Here is a 23,526-nt window from a genome sequence, read left to right as displayed (position 1 = left end):
GACCGCTTCCAATCGCCCACTTTTATCAATCAGTGGTATTTATTGAATGCTTACTGGGTGCAGAACAACGTATTAAGTGCTTGGGAGGGTACGGTACCAAAAACAGAGGTGACTGGTAGATACAATCCCTGTCATGAGCCTGTCACCGGGATTGTCCCCCCTTAATATCTGGCGCTCGAGCTATGAGCCCTGTCTCCGGGGATTTTGTCTCCCCCTGATATCAGGCGCTCAATTACAATGTCAAGGTCAAAGTGAAGCAAATCACCACTGTGTACAGCAGAAAGCTTTATTTCATACTTAACCTACTAAAAACAGGCGGGAGATGCGCACACACATTCACACACACAAATTTCAACACCTGTAGTTACCGATCCATCAGGTTTTCCCCAAGTTTCGTGAAGACGATCCCACATTGGAGGAGTACAAGGAGTCCGGCCACCCGCGCATGTCATCCTGGTTCAAGTCAAGGTCGGGGAAACGCCGAGGGGGTTGCTCACGATTTCCTGCCGTCTTCAGCTCCGTTCCGGGAGAAGCCCCGGGAGGAGATGGAGTCGGGGGGGAAATGGCTTACCTTCCCTCCCCGTGCCTACCCCACGGCTGTCTTTCTCTCCGGCGGTCTTTCTCTTGAGCAGCAGGGTGATTCAGAGCCTCCTGGAACTCCTCTGCAAAATAATTCCGTTTCTCCTCAGCCATTCAGGACCTCCTCAGAACTTTTCAGCAGGATAGTACAGTTTCTCCTCCAATTCTTCCTTCGACCTTGTTGCTCCCGGGGTCATCAAATAATAGTGTCTTAGAAAATGGCCTCTGCGGTACAAGATGGAGTCACTCTTGCTCACCATAGTCCCTACTTACAAAAAACACACAGTAGGGAGGGGGAAATGGACATTAAGTTAAATTACGGATAAAAGAAATGGGAGAGTATAAGGATATGTACGTAAGTGCTAGGCCTGGGGTGAATATCAAGTGCTTGACAGGTACGGACAGAGTACAGAGGCGACACAGAAGGGGAGGTGAATAGGAAGGAGGGTGAATAGGGAAAAAGTCGGGGAAGAGCTCTTGGAGGAGATGTGACTAACCCATGGGGAAGGCACCTGGGGCCCATGTCTCTGTTTCTGCATCTTTGCACCGTAAGCTCATTGTGGGCAGGGAACGTGACTACCAAATCTGTTCTGCTATCTTCTCTGAAATTCTTAGTACAATGCTTTGCACACAGTAGGTGCTTAATGAATAGGATAGATTGATTGATCTTTAAATGGGGCTAAAATACATGCTCTTATTTAAGGAGCTTCCCCAGCTCCTTAACAGTGCTTCACGCATGGTAAGTGCTTAGCAAATGTCACGATCATTATTATTATTTGTATTTCTATTTATTTAACGTCTCTCTGGTCCTCGTTGGCCTGATGGCGAGGGCTGGGCACAGACCCATCCCTGCCCCTGAGCCAAAGCGTGCCCGAGGTAGCCAACGACGGGCCCGCAGGTTCTCCAGCCAGTTGGCTCGTACCACAGAACTTGATGGGTTCGAATCCCGGCTCTACCCCTTGTCTGTTGGGTGACCGTGGGGTAGTCGCTTCACTTCTCTGTGCCTCAGTTACCTCATCTGTAAAATGGGGGTTGAGACTGTGAGCTCCCCGAGGGACAGGGACCGTGTCCAACTAGATCGGCTGGTATCCACCCAAGGACTTAGTACTTGTCAAGCACTTATTTTGTGCCAGGGATTGTACTATCACTGCTATTATTATTATTGGGCAGAATCAGCTTGCACCAATGGCTACCGGTTGGCTGTTCATTTGGGCCTTTAAGACCTGGGGCTTGTCTCTTGCCCAGGGCCCCATCCTACTAGTAGTGGCAATGGAGAGCTGGATGGAAAGGGCCACATGGAGGCCCAGGGGCTACCCTGACCCACCTCCCAGAGGTGCCGGGGTCCCCTCTCTGGGGCCAGGGACAAGGAGAGAGCCCCGTTCGCCAGCCCAGGGGACAGCCATCTTTCCCCCAACTCGTTCCCATCTCAGTCTCAAGTGGAACCCCCCGGCCGGATCAGAACCTTTGACACTGTGAATTTGCCGACCCCAGACAATTAGGATGTGGACTCTGAGTGTTCCAGGTCATTCCACCATCCCTCCCGGGTCCGCTGTGTCCAGACCTGCAGGTTCCTGACTGTCATCCGACTCACTGGGGCTTGAGTGAGGACAGGAAGTGATCCAGCTCTGAGAAGGATGGAAGTATTAATTCGACACCTGGCGGTGTTCTTCTTCCTATATAGGAAAACATCTTCTCTTGTGTTCCATTTGCAGATGAAAAGAAAAAAACGAAGAAGATCGATAATGAGCTCAACCCATTCTGGAATGAGGTGATGTACCCTCTCAGCTTTGTTTGAGTTTCGAATGACCGCACTGGGTCTCTTCTTGGGCATGACCAGGGAGGAAATCTGTGCAGCAAGGAAAGGAGGGAAGGAGGGATTATACTGGCATTTAAGCCGGGAATTTGGGGACTGGGTTTCAGGGGTAGGGGCTTGATAGCCTGTCTCTCCCCACTTCTGTCTATACTTCACTCTGCTGCCCGGATTATCTTTCTACAGAAACGCTCTGGGAATGTCACACACCTCTTTCGCCCACGTCCCTGTCCCCTTCTCCTCCTCTGCCCTACCCCCTGCTCTCCTGGAGGTCCCTGGATTCCCCATCCCAACTCTTCCCACCTGCTCCCGATGAATTTTGCTCTCCTCGTTTGCTTTTTCTTTCTCCACCCTCCTACTTCCTCTCTCCTGCCTTGATTTACCTCTTTTCTTCCTCCTGCTCATTTTCTTAACCCTGCAAGCCTTCATCTCTACCCTCTCTTCAAGTTATGCCCGTCTCAAATGCCCGTTGTGAACCTGATCTTCGTTCTCACCCTAGGTGGAGGAGAGGGTGTGGTGCTCACAGGGAAGTGGAAGAGAGGGAGCCTCTCAAACAGCCCAAAGCTTGAACTGTACTAGGAGGAGAGAAGCAGCGTGGCTCAGTGGAAGGAGCCCGGGCTTGGGAGTCAGAGGTCGTGGCTTCTAATCCTGCCTCCGCCACTTAGCAGCTGTGTGACCTTGGGCAAGTCACTTCATTTCCCTGTGCCTCAGTCACCTCATCTGGAAAATGGGGATTAAGACTGTGAGCCCCATGTGGGACAACCTGATTACCTTGTATCTACTCCAGCACTTAGAACGGTGCTTGGCACATAGTAAGCACTTAACGAATACCATAATTATCATTATTATCATCACCTCTCCCCCCACTCTCCCCAAGCACTTAGGTACAGATCTTTAAACTCTGTTTCTTTTCCTACCTCTAATTTATCCTACTCTATGCCTCCCTCACTAGACTGTAAGTTCCTAATAATGTATACACATCATTATTAAAAATAAATAGAATTATAATCATAAATATGTACATATATACACAAGTGCTGTGGGATGGGGGGAGTAGAGCAAAGGGAGCGAGTCGGGGTGATGGGGAGGGGGAGCAGGGGAAAAGGGGGCTTAGTCTGGGAAAGCCTCCTGGAGGAGGTGAGCTTTCAGTAGGACTTTGAAGGGAGGAAGTGTGCTAGTTTGGCAGATGTGAGGTGGAAGGGCATTCCAGGTCAGAGGTAGGACGTGGGCCAGGGTGGATGGCGGGACAGGCGAGGACGAGGCCCAGTGAGGAGGTGAGCGGCTGCAGAGGAGCAGAGTGTGCGGGCTGGGCTGGAGAAGGAGAGGGAGGGAGGTGAGGTAAGAGGAAGCAAGGTGACGGAGAGCTTTAGAGCCAATAGTGAGGAGTTTTTACGTGGTATTTGCTATTTGCTATTTGAGTTTTGCTTGAATCGATCTGGTTATTGTCATTTGAGCGGTTCACTGCCTGTCCTGGTTAAAATATTGTCTCCAGGATCACACCTCCTGAACTCTGGTGCACCAGCCCCCCCGGCTGCCATTTTTGGCTCAGTTGGCACCCCTCCCTTCCCTCGACCCTCTCCAGTGGCCAACCCTGGTTGACAGCCTCTGTGCTTCCTGTGCACAGGTTTTGGAGTTTGATCTGCGAGGGGTTCCCCTGACCACTTCCTCAGCCCTCCTGGTCACCGTGAAGGACTTTGAGACGATTGGACAGAACAGGTAGGTCCTTGTCTCCCTTTACCATCATTCCGCCCTTTGATCCCTGGGATCCTTCAAGTCTTCCAGTTGCGGGGAGGATTGGGGAGGCATAGGGGACTGGGAGAGAAACTCCGAGAAACTGACTGGAGCCGATTTGCATTGTAATTAAAAAATTTGGACTTTAGTCTAATTATCCAGACTGGGATATAACTCTGCGCAAATTATCAACACAAGAAAATGAATTGCAGTTATGAGAGAAGAATAAATAATTCAAACCAGATTCAAATCAAATTTCCCGGATTGTAAACTTGTGGTGGGCAGGGAACCTGTCTACAAACTCTGTTGTATTGCACTCTCCCAAGTGCTTAGTCCAGTACTCTGCACACAGTAAGTGCTCAATGAATACAATTAATTGATTGAAATCATGAAAAATAGAAAACAGGTCTAATATTTTCTTTAAATAAAAACCGTCAGCTGATTTATCCTTTCAAATGAGAAATACAGGCTTCTGTGCTGTTACTTCCTCAGGTGTTCTAGAAAAAATCTGTCTTCAACACCCTTAAACAATCCATCAATCATTGGTATTTACTGAGCTCCTACTCATGTAGAGTACTCTACTAAGAGAAGCAGCGTGGCTTAGTGAAAAGAGCCGGGGCTTGGGAGTCGGAGGTCACGGGTTTTAATTCCGGCTCCGCCACTCATCGGCTGTGTGACTTTGGACCAGTCACTTAACTTCTCTGTATCTCAGTTACCTCATCTGTAAAATGGGGATGAAGACTGTGAACCCCATGGGGAACAACCTGATTACCTCGTACCTACCCCAGCGCTTAGAGCAGGGCTTCACACATAGTAAGCGCTTAACAAATACCATAATAATGATCATTATTATTACGAAGCACTTGGGTAAGGCAATACCATAAAGTTCATAGACCCTATCCCTCCCACAAGGAGCTCACTGTCCAAAGTTTCCCAGATAGTTTTAGTTTCAGAGAGGAAATCGGGAATCCCAAAACGAAGCGGGCAGAGGAAACGTTTTAGGGACAATGGTAAAATAAAGCCTCAGAAAACGCTGCATCCCCGCAGAAAACTAGGAGTCAGTTGTTGAGGAAAAACTTGTTTGATTCATTACCGTGAAGAAGGGAAGCAAAAGGTCCAAGTGGAAGAAAAATAAAAAGTGGCACCAGGCACTACAAACATTAAATACAGCAACACAACAAGGAAAAACCTTTTTGCCTGCCCAGTGTGGCCTGCAAGGGAGAATCCCTCACTGGCCTTTTCAGCCATGCATGCCCCCATATGTGAACTTCACCATTAGTGGTCTCCTCTTTGAATATGGAGAACATATATAGTATAAGTGTATATGTATATATGTACGGTGACTTCTGTTATATATGTGTATATGTACGTGTATATATTTTCAAGTTCAAGGTGAATGAAAATATGTTAAAAATTGAAAAAGGGCTAAACATATGTATTCTTCACTGGAAATTTTTCTGAAATTCCCTATTTAAAGTGTTCCTGTATGTCTTTGAACAAACTGACTAAGCGGGAGGGGAAGAGACGGAGGGGGACAGGGCTGGACTGGGCCAGACTTGTGACCTGAGGGGGAAGGAAAAGCTTCTGAAGGAGAGACAGTGTCAGCCAGATGCAAAGCGTATTTAGGATTTGAACCCCAAACTTTTCATTTTGGAGTCATTTCGCTTGAAATGCAAGGAGCTGTGGGGAACCTCCCCTAGTTGGGCAATACCCGTAATCCCTGATGTAGAACGGGTGTATTTTTCCCGCTGGGAGATGCGTGCCCTCGGGGCCGGAAAACCCTCTGCTTGGAGCAGAAGCTCTTCGCCAAGCAGAGCCCGTGGTCTGAACGAGGGTCACTGAAGTGGCCAAGAAGGCCGCCGGACGGGCTACCAGATGGGTTGCTGGACAGGTCAGTGGACGGGCTGTTAGACAAGTCAGCAGACAGGTGAATGGACAGCGCGATTCAGTGGAAAGAGCCCGGGCTTGGGAGTCAGAGGTCTTGGGTTCTAATGCCGACTCCGCCACTTGTCAGCTGTGTGACCTTAACTTCTCTGTGCTTCGGTTACCTCATCTGTAAAATGGGGATGAAGACTGTGAGCCCCATGTGGGACAACATGATAACCTTGTACCTACCCCAGCGCTTAGAACAGTGCTTCACACTTAGTAAGCACTTAACAAATACCATCATTATTATTATTATTATAGATCCCGGGCCTGGGAGTCAGAAAGTCTCATGGGTTCTAATTCCGGCTCCGCCATGTGTCTGCTGTGTGACCTCAGTCAAGCCACTTAACCTCTCTGTGCCTCGGTTACCTCATCTGTAAAATGGGGATTAAGGCTGTGAGTCCCATGCGGGACAGGGACAGTGTCCAATCCGATTTGCTTGTATTCATCCCAGCGCTTAACAGTGTCTGGCACATAGTAAGCGCTTAACAAATACCATGATTATGAGAAGGAGCATGGTGTTGAGGATAGAGCACGGTCCTGGGAGGTAGATGGTCGTGGGTTCTAATCCCATCTCCACCACTTGTCTGCTGTGTGACCTTGGACAAGTCACTTCACTTGTCTATATCTCAGTTATCTCATCTGTAAAATGGGGGTTGAGACTATGAACCCCATGGGGATCAGGGACCGTGTCTGACCCGATTTGCTTGTATCCACCTCAGCGTTTAGACCAGTGCTTGGCACCTAGTAAGAGCTTAACAAATGCCATTATTACTAATGAATGGTATTTGTTAAGCGCTTACTATGTGGTCAAGCATTCTTAAGTTCTGGTTCTTAAGTTCTCAAGTTAATCAGGTCAGACACAGTCCCTATCCCACAGGGGTTTTATCATCTTAGTAGTAGGGAGAACTGCATGGTTTAGTGGGCAGAGCACAGGCCTGGGAGTCAGAAGGACCTGAGTTCTAATCCTGGCTCCACCAATTAATAATAATAATAATAATGATGATGAGAAGAAGAATGAAGATATTTGTTAAGTGCTTAATATGTGCCAAGCACTGTTCTTAACACTGGGGTAGATGCAAGTTAATCAGGTTGCCCCACTTGGGGCTCACAGAGAAGCAGTGTGGCTAGAGAAGCAGCGTGGCTCAGTGGAAAGAGCCCGGGCTTGGGAGTCAGAGGCCATAGATTCGAATCCCAACTCTGCCACTTGTCAGCTGTGTGACTGTGGGCAAGTCACTTAACTTCTCTGTGCCTCAGTTACCTCATCTGTAAAATGGGGATTGAGACTATGAGCCTCACGTGGGGCAAGCTGATTACCCTGTATCTACTCCAGCACTTAGAACAGTTCTCTGCACATAGTAAGCGCTTAACAAATACCAACATTATTATTATTATTATTATTATTATTAATCCCCATTTCCAGATGAGGTAACTGAGGCCCAGAGAAGTGAAGTGACTTGCCCAAGGTCACAGAGCAGACAAGTGGAAGAGTCAGGATTAGAACCCACGTTCTCTGACTCCCAAGCCCGGCTCTTATCACTAGGCCACACTTCTGTGTGACCTTGGGCAGGTCACTTCATTTCTCCGTGCCTCAGTTACCCAATCTGTAAAATGGGGATTAAGACTGTGAGCCCCAGGGGGGACAAGGACTATTCATTCATTCAATAGTATTTATTGAGCGCTTACTATGTGCAGAGCACTGTACTAAGCGCTTGGGATGAACAAGTTGGCAACAGATAGAGACAGTCCCTGCCGTTTGACGGGCTTACAGTCTAATCGGGGGAGACGGACAGACAAGAACAATGGCCTGGCTACCCAGGGCTTAGTATAGTGCTTGGCACATAATAAATGCTTAGCAGATACCATAAAGAAAAAAGTCTGAAGGATTGAAGCTTGTTCGAGATGCCCCTCCCCAAGTCCCCAGGGACCTGGGAGGAGGGGGTGGGTATCTGAGCAGGGAAGCCCGTAGAGCCCTGAGCAGTGTGGGACCTCGGAGCTGGTATTCCGTGAGGCCGCGGTAGACGACAACTGACCGGCGAGATGGGTGGACCCCGGATTTGGACGCTGGTTTCCTTTCTATGGGCAGGTTGATCGGGAGCGCGACGGTGACCTTGAAGGAACTGGTAGGAGGCCAGAGTCGATCCCTGCCCTACAGGCTGACCCCCCTGCTGGGGGACCGGGGCCAGGACACCGGGGTAAGGATAGCTCCTTGGGGGATCTTGGGCCCTCCCGGGGAACCCTTCAAATCAGGAGCCTTGGCAGCAAAAACAACCACAACACAGGGGAAATGCAGAAACTGAAAGCTGCCTTGTTGATCTCACCGCCCCCAGCTCCCCAGATCCACTCTTCCTCCTTGTCCTCTTCTTCGTTGCCCAAATCTTCTTCCGTCTTTTCCAGGCAACCTGGCATCTCAGTCCCTCCTTCTTCCACCACCCCAGCATCTCCCTTCCAAACCCACCAGTGACTCTCCCAACTCCCGAAAGAGGAATGGCGTTGCCAAGCAGGATCGGAACACTAAACAGAGCAGATTTCTGCCCCAGAGTAATCCGGAGTTAACCGTGGCCGGAACTCTCTTCTGGCGGCCTGCCACAGTTTGGGGAAGACGGGACGGAGCCAGAGAAGGGCAGGGAAGAGTGGCATTCTGACTGGCCCGGGACGGTCAGAAGGAGAGGCTTCCGGCCTGGGCCGAGGGGCAGTTTGAGAGGGGACAGGATTGAAGTCTACACTGAAGGGATGGGGGTGAACACGGACCCAAATCCTACAGCCACAGGGTTAGGGACAACACTGGAGCTAGAGGAACGCTAGTCCAAAACTAACTAGGAATCCCCCTCCCCACGCCCCCCAACCCACCGCCAGTCTGTGACGGAATCCTAGGCTCCAGCGTTACTCTTCTTGGCCCGGAGCTCTGCCCGGAAGGATCATCCAGGGGTCGTCAGCCTGGCCGCTACCCTGTCCCGAATTTGGGTCCCAAGCCCCGACCCGAGGGAAGTGGATCCAGAGCCCTTGAAAGCTCTTGGTGCTGGCATCGACTCGGCCACCAACTAACTGTTTCCTCCCCAGGCAACCATCGACCTGGTGGTGGGCTATGAGCCCCCAGCGGCGGGAATCGATCCCAGTGACCCAGGAGGGCCCGAGGCCCGAGACCCGGCGGGTGAGCCAGGTTTGGTCTGAGTCAGCTCACAGGAAGGACATGTCTATCAGATAAAGCAGATTGAGGGGAGGGAAAGAGGGAAGGAAAGAGAGAGGGGAGGGAAAGAGGGAGGAAGGGAGAGGAGAAGGGAGGGAGGGAGGCAGGGGAGGGGAAGGGATAGAGGGAGGGAGGATTCGAAGGCCAGCTCCCCTTTTTATTTTGTGCCTCGGAACCTTAGAAGCTTTGGCCGGTAAGATACCGTCACGTCACGTGTGTCATCTCTGTGTGCAGCCTCTGATGGAAATGATGTAGCTGCTCCCCCGGGGATAGTGTGCCTGGGCCCAGACTGGGAGAACCCTTCCTTCTTGCTCAGGGGCCAGCAGGATCAACAGGCCATCAGGCCAGCAGCAGAGCTCTCTGGGAATGTTTGTTGTGGATCAAGGCAGAGGGCCAAGATGGATATGAAAGCCTGGCTTGGAGCCAGTGTGCATTCCCCTTCCTTAGACCGGAGAGAAAATGCCCTTCGCTTGGAAGTTTGAACCCAACCAAGGCTACCCACGGCTCCCTCCTCTCTCCTCCCCCGACTCCTGATTCACTATGCTTGCTCCACCAAGGGCGGGCAGGAGGCCCGGGCATAAGCTGTGTGATGATGGAGGGTGTCGCTGGGCACTCAGCAGAATGAGCAGGGAAAGTGGGTCTCCGGTGAAATGGGTTCAGGGGAAATGGCAAAATCCTTATACCTTTCCTCAAGGAACCCTCTGCCCCCTCCTCACCCCCCGTCTGCCTCCACTTCTGCTGTCATTTTCTTAGTCCAGCTGAAAAAGGGACTACCCGCTGAGGAGAGTCAGTGCCTCCGGGCCACGGGCCTGTGGCCACACAGCATCCTCACCCCTGCCCCAACCAGGCCTCCCATTTCCTTTCTGCCAGGTCGTGCCCCCCAGCATGCCACTCTTCTTCAGATTGTCAGCTCCTTGAGGGGAGGGATCATGCCTACTGACTCTAGTGTGACTCTCAAGTGCCTGCACCCAGTAGGTGCTCACTAAACAGTACCGACTGGCGGTAGGCTGTGCTGGCTCCTCTGCCTTGGCCCAGAGCTCCAGAGAGGACAGGGAGTGAAGACTCAAAGCCCGGTGGCCTGAGCTACCCCTCTCTTGAGGGAGTCGCAACCCCCAAAGCAGCACTTTTCACAGGGCCAAGCGGTCATCAAGGGCCACCTGACTGTCAAGGACTACCCAGGGCCACCCAACCGCAGCTGCGGACCCGGCTCCGGCAGAAGGGCCGAGCTGGCCTGCAGGCCATCCCAAGCTGGGCCTTTCTGCTCTGAACTGTGGGGCTTCCCCTCCACAGAGGAAGAAGGGGAAGAGGAAGATGGAGAAGAGGAAGATGGGGTGGATGGCCCTCCGGCGGGCACTGCCCCCAGGGGCCCGGTGAAAAATGTGGCAGGGGCCCAGCTGGCCCGGCGGATTACTAAGGGGAGGAAGACTCGCCGGACCCTCTCCAGCAAACCACAAGACTTCCAGGTAGTCATCTGGGGCTGTTCTGAAGCCTGCTCCCAGAGGCGTGGGAATGGGCTGGAGGGCCAGGGCCAGGGGGGTCTGTCCCCCTTCTCAATGGCCCTGGTCTGGCAGGGCGGGCACCTGAGTGGGTTCATTCCAGTGGGCCACAGAAAGGGTTGGAGACAGGCCCCGGCCCAGGGCCCATCCAGACCCTCTCCCTCTGCCTCACTGCCTTCTAGATCCGGGTCCGTGTGATCGAGGGCCGCCAGCTGACTGGCAACAACATCAAACCGGTGGTGAAGGTCCACGTCTGCGGCCAGACCCACCGGACGAGGATCAAGAGAGGGAACAATCCTTTCTTTGACGAGGTGAGCGGGAAGTCAGGATGGGAAAGCAGTGGGTTGTGGGGGTCAGTCAACTCCCGGGCACTCAGAGCCTGTGGGCTCCGGGCTCCCGGCGGACTCAGGCCAATCAGTGAATCGAATAATCGCTGGCATTTATTGAGCATCTACTGTGTGCAGAACACAGTCCTAAGCACCTGGGAGAATGCAGTAGAGCTGGTAGACACGTTCCCTGCTCACAAGGACCTTACGGTCTATAGGAGGAGACAGACACTAAAATAAATTTTGAATATATATATATATTCATTCAATCATAATTATTGAGCACTTACTGTATGCAGAGGACTAAGCACTTGGAAAGTATAATTCAGCAACAGATAGAGACAATCCCTACCCAACCACGGGCTCAGGGTCTAGAAAGGGGAGACAGACAACAAAATAAGTACACAGGCATCAATAGGATCAAAATAAATAAATAGAATTATAGATATATACACCTCATTAATAAATGTGTGCTGTGGGGCTGAAGGTGGGGGACTATCAAGTGCTTAAAGGGTTCAAATCCAAATGTATACATGATGCAGAAGAGAGAAAGAGTAGGGGAAATGAGACCTTAATCAAGGAAGGCCTCTTGGAGGAGTTGTGATTTTAATAAGGCTTTGAAGGTGAGGAAAGGGATCGTCTATCACATGTGAAGGGAGAGGGAGTTCTGGGCTACAGGGAGGATGTTCATGAGGGTTCAGCGGTGCGATAGATGAGATCTCGATACAGTGAGTAGATTGGCGTTAGAGGAGCGTAGTGTGAGGGCCAGGTTTAGAAGGAGATCACTAAGGTAAGAGGGGGTGAGTTTACTTAGTGTTTGAAAGCCAGTGGTGAGAACTTTCTGTCTGATGTGGAGGAGGATGGATAAAATAAATAAATAAACAAATTGTGGTATGGATAACCACTGGAACTTCTTCAGGAGTGGGGAGATGTGGACTGAGAACTTCTTTAGAAATATGATTTGGGCAGCAGAGTGAAGTATGAACTGGAGTTGAGAGAGATAGGAGGTGGGGAGGTCAGTGAGGAAGCTAATGTAGTTGTCAAAGTGGGGTATGAGAAGTGCTTGAATCAACATGGCAGCAGTTTGGATGGAGAAGAAAGGGCAGGTTTTAATGATGTGAAGATAGAACGTTTGGGATTTGGTGACATTGAATATGTGGGTTGACTGAGAGAGATGAATATAGGATAATGCTAAGGTTGGTTGTGAGACAGGGAGGATGGTGGTGTTGTCTACCATGATTGGAAAGCCAGGGGAAGGACAGGGTCTGAGGGGGAAGATGGGGAGTTCTGTTTTGGACCTGTTAAGTCTGGGATGTCTGCAGAACATTCAAGTAGAGATGTTCAGAAGGCCGGAGGAAATATTGAATCTGAAGAGAAGAACCATCGGGGCTGGGAATGTAGACCTGGGGATCATTCCTTCATTCAATCATATTTATTGACCTCTTACTGTGTGTACTAAGCGCTTGGGAAGTGCAATTCAGCAACAAATAGAGACAATTCCTACCCAACAGTGGGCTCACAGTCTAGAAGGGGGGAGGCGGAAATCAAAACAAGTAAACTGGCATCAATAGCATCAATAGAAATAAATAGAATTATAGATGTATACACATTGTTAATAAAATAAATGGAATTATAAATATGTACAGATATACACACAAGTGCTGTGGGGTGGGGAGGGACATAAAACAGAGGGAGCGAGTGGGGTGATGGGGAGGGGAGGGGAAGCAGAGGAAAAGGGGGCTTAGTCCAGGAAGACCTCCTGGAGGAAGTGAACTTTCAGTAGTGCTTTGAAGGGGGGAAATGTGCTAGTTTGGCAGATGTGAGGAGGGAGGGCATTCCAGGCCAGAAGTAGGACGTGGGCCAGAGGTGGACGGTGGGACAGGCGAGAACGAGGCCCAGTGAGGAGGTGAGAGGCAGCAGAGGAGCGGAGTGTGCGGGCTGGTCTGGAGAAGGAGAGGAGGGAGGCGAGATAGGAGGGGGCCAGGGGATGGATGGCTTTGACGCCAAGGGTGAGGAGTTTTTGCTTGATACAGAGGTTGATAAGTAACCACTGGAGATTTCATTCATTCATTCATTCATTCATTCATTCAATAGTATTTATTGAGCGCTTACTATGCGCAGAGCACTGTACTAAGCGCTTGGGATGAACAAGTCGGCAACAGATAGAGACAGTCCCTGCCGTTTGACGGGCTTACAGTCTAATCGGGGGAGACGGACAGACAAGAACAATGGCACTAAACAGCGTCAAGGGGAAGAACATCTCGTAAAAACAATGGCAACTAAATAGAATCAAGGTGATGTACAATTCATTAACAAAATAAATAGGGTAACGAAAATATATACAGTTGAGCGGACGAGTACAGTGCTGTGGGGATGGGAAGGGAGAGGTGGAGGAGCAGAGGGAAAAGGGGAAAATGAGGCTTTAGCTGCGGAGAGGTAAAGGGGGGATGGCAGAGGGAGTAGAGGGGGAAGAGGAGCTCAGTCTGGGAACGCCTCTTGGAGGAGGTGATTTTTAAGTAAGGTTTTGAAGAGGGAAAGTGAATCGGTTTGGCGGAGGTGAGGAGGGAGGGCGTTCCAGGACCGCGGGAGGACGTGACCCAGGGGTCGACGGCGGGATAGGCGAGACCGAGGGACGGCGAGGAGGTGGGCGGCGGAGGAGCGGAGCGTGCGGGGTGGGCGGTAGAAAGAGAGAAGGGAGGAGAGGTAGGAAGGGGCAAGGTGATGGAGAGCCTTGAAGCCTAGAGTGAGGAGTTTTTGTTTGGAGCGGAGGTCGATAGGCAACCACTGGAGTTGTTTAAGAAGGGGAGTGACATGCCCAGATCGTTTCTGCAGGAAGATGAGCCGGGCAGCGGAGTGAAGAATAGACCGGAGCGGGGCGAGAGAGGAGGAAGGGAGGTCAGAGGGAAGGCTGACACAGTAGTCTAGCCGTGATATAACGAGAGCCCGTAATAGTAAGGTAGCCGTTTGGGTGGAGAGGAAAGGGCGGATCTTGGCGATATTGTAGAGGTGAAACCGGCAGGTCTTGGTGACGGATAGGATGTGTGGGGTGAACGAGAGGGACGAGTCAAGGATGACACCGAGATTGCGGGCCTGCGGGACGGGAAGGATGGTCGTGCCATCCACGGTGACGGAGAAGTCTGGGAGCGGACCGGGCTTGGGAGGGAAGATGAGGAGCTCAGTCTTGCTCATGTTGAGTTTTAGGTGGCGGGCCGACATCCAGGTGGAGACTTCCCGGAGGCAGGAGGAGATGCGAGCCTGAAGGGAGGGGGAGAGGACAGGGGCAGAGATGTAGATCTGCGTGTCATCTGCGTAGAGATGGTAGTCAAAGCCGGGAGAGCGAATGAGTTCACCGAGGGAGTGAGTGTAAATGGAGAACAGAAGAGGGCCAAGAACTGACTCCTCAAGATTTTTGAGGAGAGGGTTGCCATGCCCCAAGTGTTTCTGTAGAAAGATAATCCGGGCAGCAGAGTGAAACATAGGCTGAAGTGGGAAGAGACAGGAGGATAGGATATCAGAACGGATGCTGATGCAGTAATCCAGGCGGGATATGATGAGTGATTGTACTAATGTGGTAGCGGGTTGTATGAAGAGGAAAGGGAGGATCTTGGCGATGTTACGAAGGAGAGACCGGCAGGTTTTGGTGACTGATTCATGAAGAGATGGTTGTTGAAACTGTAGGAGTGCATGAGTTCTCCAAGGGAGTGGATTTAACTGGAGAATAGAAGGGGTCCCAGAGGGACTCCCACAATTAGGGGTGGGGGGCAGTGGAGAAGCCTTGAAAGAGACTGAGAATGAGCGGCCGGAGAGTTAGGAGAATGAGGAGAAAACAATGTCAGTGATGCCAAGGTTGGATGATGTTTCAAGGAACAGCGCTGAAGGCAGCGGAGAGGTCGAGGAGGATTAGGATGGAGTAGAGGTGCCTTCTCGTGCCTCAAGTTACCTCATCTGTAAAATGGGAATTGGGACTGTGAGACCCTCATGGGCAACCTGATTACCGTGTATCTACCCCAGCACTTAGAACAGTGCTCGGCACATAGTAAGGCATTTAACAAATACCAAGATTATTATTATTATTATGAGAGACATTGGATCTGGCAAGAAGGAGGTCATTACTGACCTCAGAGGGCCATTTCTATGGAGTGGAGGTGGCGGAAATCAGATCGGTGTGAGTAAAAGATGGAATTGGACAAGAGAAAATGGAGGCAACCAGCAAACAGATATCATTCTCTCCCTGAAGACTTTCTACAACCTGGGGATTAATAATAATTATTTGATATTTGTTAAGCGCTTCCTATGTGCAAAGCACTGTTCTAAGCGCTAGGGGGATACAAGGCGTCAGCTTGCCCCTCATGAGGCTCACAGTCTTCATCCCCATTTTACAGATGAGGGAACTGAGGCCCAGAGAAGGTAAGTGACTTGCCCAAAGTCACCCAGCTGACAAGTGGTAGAGCCAGGATTCGAACCCATAACCTCTGACTCCCAAGCCCGGGCTCTTTCCACTGAGCCACGGGGATTCAGGGGGCCCAGCCCACTCGGGCAAATCTACTCACATTTGAACGGCAAGAGCCAGTATTCTGGCTTCTGCCAGCACTTACCTTCATGGTTAGATTGTGAGCCCGTTGTTGGGCGGGGATTGTCTCTATCTGTTCCCGAATTGTACATTCTAACTGCTTAGTACAGTGTTCTGCACACCGTAAGTGCCCAGTAAGTACGATTGAATGAATGAATGGTTGTAATTAATTGATTTATATTCACATCCCTCTCCCCCAGTCGACTGTAAGCTTCTTGCGGGCAGGTAACGTCTTCCAACTCTGCTGTCTTCTCCTAAGTGCTTAGTACGGAGAAGCAGCGTGGCTTAGTGGAAAGAGCCCGGGCTTGGGAGTCTGAGGTCGTGGGTTCTAATTCCACCTCCGCCACTTGTCAGCTGTGTGACTTTGGGCAAGTTGCTTCACTTGGCCACAGTTCCTTCATCCGTAAAATGGGGATGAAGCCTGTGAGCCCCAGGTGGGACAACCTGATGACCTTGTATCTACCCCAGCGCTTAGAACAGTGCTTGGTAAGCGCTTAACAAATACCATCATTATTGTTAAGCCCTCACTGGACACCACTGATGGATTCTTTGATAGACTGAATAAATTTAGATTGAAAAATCTAAATCCAGGGAGTGCGGGGAGTGGTCTTGCAATGCCCATTCTGAATCGGTGCTTCGCTCTTCCTTTTTTCAGTTATTCTTCTACAACGTCCACATGGCCCCTTCAGAGTTGCTGGATGAGACCATAAGCATTAGGGTAAGGAAGCTCCCAGAGGGGGCTCCCGCCCTGCCTTGGGCGACTGTGCGGTGGGTGCCACCGATGCCCGTCCATCTTCATTCTGCGTCTCTTTTCCAGGTGTACGATTCCCATTCTCTCCGAGCAGATTGCCTGATGGGGGAGTTCAAGGTGGGTACCAGCCTCCGTCTCACGCCCTGGCTCCCTGCTGACTTAATAAGAGTGATGTTATTGAATGTTTCCCACATGCCAGGAACTGAGGTCGACTCACTGCAAACACATCCCACTCTGTCCCTCCCCCGTGACGCGCTCACAGTGTAAGTGGGAGAGTCGATTAACCATCCGGTGGTATTTGTTGAGCGCTTTCTATGTGCAGACCACAGCGGTAAGCATTCGGGAGCGTATAAAACAGTAGATTTAGCAGGCCCGTTCCTTGCCCGTAAAAGAACAGATGTGTCATCCCCTTTTTACAGATGAGGAAAGCAAGGCGCAGAGAGGCTAGGTGATGCTCCCAGGGCCAGGAGGCAGGCAAGCGGTGGAGCTGGGACGAGTAGCGGGGTCCCCGGCGTCCGTGTCTGTGCTCGTTCCCCCAGGCCACATTGGCTTCCCGACTGCAACGACAGCATCAGCGTCAGGAGAGTGGACGTTTCTAGTCCAGGCTGCGGCTCGGGCCCAGAAATGACAGGCAGCAGAAATTCCCTGCTGGGCCCAGTCAGAGGCAGCGGATCTCCCTGCGGGATCGGCCGAATTCCCCCTCCCATACCCCTCCACCCGCTCTCATCAGCCCCTTCTGGCGGTGGAGCATCCATCGACCAATCTGTCCCAGTTGCTTTGGGAAGCAGCGTTGCCTAGTGGACAGAGCCTGGGACTGATAGTCAGAGGACCTGGGTTCTAATTCCCGTCTGCCACTCGTCTGCTGTGGCACCTTGGGCAAGTCACTTCACTTCTCTGTGCCTCGGTTACCTCATCTGGAAAATGGGAATCGAGATAGTGAGCTCCGCGTGGGACAGGGATCGTGTTAGTAGGTGCCTGGCACATAGTAAGCGCTTCATAAATACCATAATTATTATAATTATTCCTTAAATTATGAGCCCTATGTGGGACCCGAGTACTTCGTACCTACCCCAGTGCTTGGCACATAGTAAGCACTTTAAAAAAAATACCTCAATTATTATTTTGGAAATCAGCGTTTGCTCTCCCTGGTCGCAGCTGAGTCTTGGTGCGGCGACCATTCCTATCGCTTTTCAGGCCCAGTTTTCGTACACGACATCGGACCCTTTAATCCCGACCATTTTAATTCAAGTGTCGGCCTCCCTCTGCCTTGGCTCCGGCTGCCGAATTTCTCGGCTAGGAAGCGATGGCAGGGGCCGGAGGAACCGGAAAGGCGAAACGCAACGGGCCTGGAGTATGGGAGCGGGGGAGAAACGGGGGATCCCCAGCAAACGCTCTACTTTCTGGCAAACTTCCATTGTGTCCCTGACGGTGTCATTACATTATTCTGTGGGCCGGCATAAAGCATGGAGTCATGGACAGCTGGGAGCAGCCTAATTCCTCAGGGGCCATCACTGGCCACTCCGGCCACCCGACCGGACGACAGTTGTACGGAGGGCTGGGGGCCTGCTGGGGTCTTTCCGGCCGAGTGGGTCCACCTTGCTCCTTAGAGGGAGGTGTAAGAGTGCCCATATATTCCCAGCCACCCCTGCCGGGTCTCCCGGAGGAGGTGACGCCGCCCCCTCCGCTCAGACGAGGATGAACAGGGCCCTAGATCAGCCTCGGCTTTTTAGAGACTCCCGAGTGTGGGACAAATGATGAGGGGCTAAGGTTTGTCAACCCTCCCACTCCCCTCTTCTAGTCCCCTGGCCCTTCCTCTGCCCCTCCTGACTCTCCCTCCTTTCCAGGGCATCCCAGAGAACAGGCCTTCCCCCTTCCCTCCCCTGCCCACTGCCCAGGCAAGTCGCTCCACTGTTCCTACGGCTGGTGCCAGGCAGCTCCACCCTGTCCTCCCTCCTGCTCCCGCCTCCTCCTTGGGGCGAGCCACTCCCCACTTGCACCTGCCCACACCCACAGAGCCAACTTCAACCACTTCACTGCCCTGAGGAGGGGCCAAATTCCACATGACGCCATCCCGTCACGTCAGGCGGGCGCACGACGTAATAAAATGACATCATCTGCGACGATTAGCGGGATAACATTTCTCCGTCATGGCCGGCCTCACAGCCACCACCCCTCCCCCACCCCCCCACTGAGCCCATGGGGCTACCATCTTTAGGAAGGGCCCTGGCTCTGCCGTCTCTGACAAGAAGCAGCGTGGCTCAGTGGAAAGAGCCTGGGCTTCGGAGTCAGAGGTCATGAGTTCGACTCCCGGCTCTGCCACTTGTCAGCCGTGTGACTCTGGACAAGTCACTTAACTTCTCTGTGCCTCAGTTACCTCATCTTTAAAATGGGGATTAATTGTGAACCTCACGTGGGACGACCTGATTACCCTGTATCTCCACCCGGCGCTTAGAACAGTGCTCTGCACATACTAAGCGCTTAACAAATACCAACATTATTATCATTATCAGTCACGTGGCCATCTTTAAGAGGAGCCACGTGGAGGCCTCTCTATAATAATAATGATGATGATGGCATCTGTTCAGCGCTTACTATGTGCAAAGCACTGTTCTAAGCTCTGGGAGGATACAAGGCGATCAGGTTGTCCTTTACCATCTACGATAGACATTAAAATAAATTACAGAGAGGGGAAATAGTAACATATAAGGATATGTACGTAAGCCCCGTGGGGCTATAGTAATAATGATGATGACGGTATTTGTTGAGCACTTACTATGTGCTATGCACTGTTCTAAGCACTGATGGATAGGGTGAGTATCCACTGCTTAAGGGATACAGATCCAAGTGCAAAGAAGGGAAGGTGAATGAGGGTTTAGCCAGGGAAGGCCTCTCGACCTTGTTGTGGGCAGGGAATGTGTCTGTTTATTGTTATATTGTCCTCTCCCAAGCACTCAGTAGAGTGCTCTGCACACCATAAGCGCTCAATAAGTACAATTGAATGAATGAATGAATGAATGTGGGGCACCCGGACGCCAGGCGGCCTTCACGGCCATCGATAAATCTCCAGGGAGGAGGGGACGTCTCTGGGGGTGGGGATGGGAGGGAGGGTGGCCACCGTGTTTGAATTGATTTCACTCTTTCCACCTCGATTCCAGATCGACATCGGTTACATTTATGATGAGCCAGGTGAGTGCGGTGCCTGAAATGCCGGGGTCCAAACTGCCAGCTTCCCTCCGACCCAGGCTCACAGCTGAGGACAAAGGGCTTAGCTCCGCTTTCTGCCAGCCCTCCGCTGAGGAGCCCGGACCTGGGGGACGAGAAGATGCCACTGGGGCCGGTTAGGGCCCAGAGGACCCATCGACACTTCCCCTGTCCCTGGGGAGGGTCCCTAGCCCTGCCTTTTGCCCTCTGCCCTCCGCCCCCTGCCCGTTCTCTCCCTGTTTCATCCCTTGCCCTCTTCCCCGTCCCCTGCCCTGCATCGTCAGCTGGAACAGAATGGGGCCGGGGTCGTGGGTCATTCCTTGGCCTTGCCCGGGGGAGAGGGAGGGTGACCCCAGGGTACCCCGGGATGAAATGGATCGGGGTGTCCCTGCTGAAGAAGGGTCCTAACTCCCCCTCCTTTCCAGGGCACGCAGTCATGAGAAAGTGGCTCCTTCTCAACGACCCCGAAGACACCAGCTCGGGAGCCAAAGGCTACATGAAAGTCAGCATGTTTATCCTGGGCGCCGGTGACGAACCACCCGTAGGTCTCAAAGCGGTCTGCTCGGGGGGTCTGCCAGGGAGGCTCGGGGGGGAGGTGGGGGTCCCTGGAGACACTCTCTCCTGCCTGCCGTGCATCTCCAGACATTCCCCCTTCCTGCCTTTCCATCCCAGCTCTCCCTGCCCCCAGGTCTTTCTTCTCTCCTCTCCCGCTCCTTTATTGGTATTTATTGAGTGCTTACTGAGAAGCAGCAGGGCCTAGTGGAAAGAGCACAGGCCTAGGAGTCAGAGGACCTGGGTTCCGATCCCGTTCTGCCACTTGTTTGCCGTGTGACCTAGGGCATCACTTAACTCCTCTGTGCCTCAGTTCCCTCATCTGCAAAATGGGGATTGCCCTGTTCTCCCTCCTTCTTAGAGCCTCAAGTGGGACCTGATGATCTGGTACCCACACCAGCGCTTAATATGTAGTAAGCGCTTAACAAATATCACGATTATTAGTGTTATTACTACTGTGGTCAGAGAACGGTAGCTAAGCACTTGGGAGAGTATGATACAATGGAGATGGTAGACAGATCCCTGCCCTCAAAGAGCTCAGAGCTGGGGGAGGGGAGGCTTTCCAGGGCTGGGAGACCTTTCCAGGACTGGCTAGCTGCTCGCAGAAAACAGCTTCTGGCCAAATGGCCCCCAGCCGAAGGGTACCTGGGGACGAAGCTGCCCTCTGAGAGCGGGCCGGTCAAGGAGGATCAACAGGTCGGCCACAGACAAACCCCTCTCGGAACATCTCACACCCCTTCGGCGTTCACGGTGTCCGTGGCAACCTCTTATAGGCTGAAGCCGTCCCGGGACAGTTTTCATTACAGCATTTATTAACTGGTTCCTACCTGCCATATATCACATAAAGGGCTAGGATGTGTCCAAGATAATCAGGCCCCATGTGGGGCTCACTCTCTGAGAGGCAGAGAGGGCAGATATCTTATCCCCAATTTAAAAATCAGGAAACTGGGAATCAGGGAGGTTAAGTGACTCGACCAAAGTCACGCAGAAAACAGAGCCGCTATTTCCGCTTCTCACACCGCCTCTTGAGGGATGCAGAAATCCGGGGCGATCGATGCCGGGCGCTCTGGAAAGGCCCAACGGCCGGTGCGGCCCCCACTGGGACCAACGTCCAGGCCCACGGGGCAGGGGTGGGAGGCGCCATTGGCCACGGGCCTGGGTAGGTCATCTGAGATCACGTGTCTCCCCCAGTCCGAGAAGAGGGATCGCCACGACGACAGCGATGATGTGGAGAGTAACCTGTTACTGCCCGCTGGGATCGCGCTGCGATGGGTCACGTTCCTTTTGAAGATCTACCGAGCCGAGGACATCCCCCAGAGTACGGTGCCTTAATCTCGCCGCCAGTCCCAACCCCCCAGATGGCTGCCAGCCACGACCCCCTCCCGGTCCGGTCGTCCCCGCTTTCACCCCCACGGGGTGATGACGCCCACTCCCGTGAGTGGGTGCGTTCAGGCCTGGACCGGCCTAACCCCTTCCCGGAGCTCGGAGCCACCGCGCTGGGGGTTTCCACGCTGCTCCTGGGCTCCGATCCCAGCCCTCATCGGGCAGATGTTAAGCACGTGGACAATCTGGGAGCCGCTGAGGCCTCAGAGGGTGCTGAACTCCTGAGCTGGAGCTGGCTGGGAACCAATGTCGGCTTTGGCTGCCGGCCCAGCACCTCCCCGCCCCTCTTTAACTGTGCGGTCCCCGGTTGAGGCTCCCGCCTGCCTCGGCCCAGGTCCCGGGCCAGTGGCGCCGGGATGGAGCTTTGAACCATCAGCTTTCTCCTGCCCTGGGCTCCAGGAAGGGCTAGATCCTTTGGCAACCACATCGGGGCCTCCCAGCCCCTCTCCCCCAACTCCTTCTAGCCAGTGAGACTGAGTCCAGACCCTCAGTAGGACCAGCCTTGCCAGCAGAGCATTAGGTGGGGCTTCTCATTCCTCTCCTTCATCACCAGCCTGCCCAGAGGAGGCCAGGACATCTCTGGCCTGAAACAAAATCCCGTAGCCTAAAGCCAAATTCCACAGTCCAAAAGCAAATCCTGTTGCCTGAAGCCAAAGACCAGAGCCCATAGACAAATCGCAGAGCCCAAAGCTAAATATCATAGCCCCAAACCAAATCCCATTGCCCAGAACCAAATCCCGTAGTCCAAAGACAGGTCCCGGAGCCCAAATCCAATCATCCAAAGCTAAATCCCATAGCCCAAAGCCAAATCTCATAGCCCACAGCCAAAACCTGTGGCCCAAAGCTAAATCCCATAGCCCAGGAAGTTGCTGGAAGAGCTTTTGAGATGGGAGTGACAGTCGTTCAGGGTGACCCATGGAAATGAAGTCTCTGTGGGCTCCACTCAGCTGAGCCAAATCAACCAGGACCAGCCCCAGCTGGAACCTTCCCATCCCGAAAACATTCCGGGGGCTACCGCCGTCCACCTCCAAAGGGGTGTCCCAGCTAGAGCAGTCCCAGGTACCCAGCCAACTGGCCCACCGTCCTGTGGCTCAAAGCCTTACATCAATCCATCAATTCATAAATCAATCGATCGATCAAGCCAGGACAGCCCTGACTCTGAAGGGGCCGGGGAACAGCCCCAGCTCTGCCCTTTGACCTTGTCTGGGATGGGCCCGATTGCTGGGCTCTGAGAGGTTTCCTTCTCTTGGGGTCCCAGTCCCAGCCTAGTCGGGGGGTTCAGCACACCAGACCCACAGCCCCACCCCTCCCTCAACCCTGTGCATGAGAGAAGAGATTAATCGGATCCTACCAAAGCTGGAGGGGAAGCAGTCTGCGTGGAGGGGTTCCCCAGCTTGGGGGTTCATCCTCCCTACCCTCTCTTCTCAGGAAGCTATCAATGGCAGGAAGACCCGGATCTGATTTATGTCTCCTTCCCCCAGGCTCCAGAGTCTATTTGTGCAGAAACGAGATTAATCTGGGCCAGTCTCTGAGACCCTGTCGTTAGCAGCGGTAGATTTCCCTTGGACTGGTGTTGGAGTGTGAGGGTGGGAATGGAGTCCATTGGTTTACCAACCCCAAGAACAGGTTGCTGAATGGAGGACCTTACAGGGGACTGGGCTAATGGCTTCCATTTTCCCAACCATTCCCAGTGGACGACGCCTTTTCCCAAACCGTAAAGGAGATATTCGGAGGCAATGCGGACAAGAAAAACCTGGTGGACCCATTTGTGGAAGTTTGCTTTGCTGGAAAAAAGGTGTGTATGTAAGGAAACCAGCAGGAGGGCCTGGGTCAAACCTCACTGGCCAGGGAGAAGCTGCCGGTGCAGCCTCTGATGCGTTGCAACCCAACTGATGGTCAACTGGCATCAAGTGCCAGAATTGGAGCAGCTTCCAAAGAGGTCTCTGAGCTTGGATGGCTGTGCCTGGCATCAGAAATAGAGGGAAAACAGAGAGGTGGGCCTGGCCCAGGGAAG

At 52.5% G+C, this 23,526-nt stretch overlaps 1 protein-coding gene across 2 annotated transcripts in view; it reads left to right on the top strand.

The window, feature by feature from the left end:
* Positions 1-23,526, top strand: part of MYOF (myoferlin) — a 119,102-nt gene that overhangs the window by 30,771 nt on the left and 64,805 nt on the right. For both annotated transcript variants that reach the window (XM_029059922.2, XM_029059919.2), the window contains exons 2-13: positions 2,292-2,347; positions 4,014-4,105; positions 8,133-8,241; positions 9,107-9,197; positions 10,524-10,696; positions 10,912-11,040; positions 16,281-16,343; positions 16,443-16,493; positions 19,532-19,562; positions 20,003-20,118; positions 21,321-21,447; positions 23,204-23,307. In XM_029059922.2, coding sequence (XP_028915755.1) covers positions 2,292-2,347; positions 4,014-4,105; positions 8,133-8,241; positions 9,107-9,197; positions 10,524-10,696; positions 10,912-11,040; positions 16,281-16,343; positions 16,443-16,493; positions 19,532-19,562; positions 20,003-20,118; positions 21,321-21,447; positions 23,204-23,307 — 1,142 coding nt within the window. The remainder of the gene's footprint in view (positions 1-2,291; positions 2,348-4,013; positions 4,106-8,132; positions 8,242-9,106; positions 9,198-10,523; positions 10,697-10,911; positions 11,041-16,280; positions 16,344-16,442; positions 16,494-19,531; positions 19,563-20,002; positions 20,119-21,320; positions 21,448-23,203; positions 23,308-23,526) is intronic.

The sequence above is a fragment of the Ornithorhynchus anatinus genome, chromosome 3 (genome assembly GCF_004115215.2).
Source record: "Ornithorhynchus anatinus isolate Pmale09 chromosome 3, mOrnAna1.pri.v4, whole genome shotgun sequence".
NCBI classification, from domain to species: Eukaryota; Metazoa; Chordata; class Mammalia; order Monotremata; family Ornithorhynchidae; genus Ornithorhynchus; species Ornithorhynchus anatinus.
This window is presented reverse-complemented; position numbering and strand designations above follow the sequence as displayed.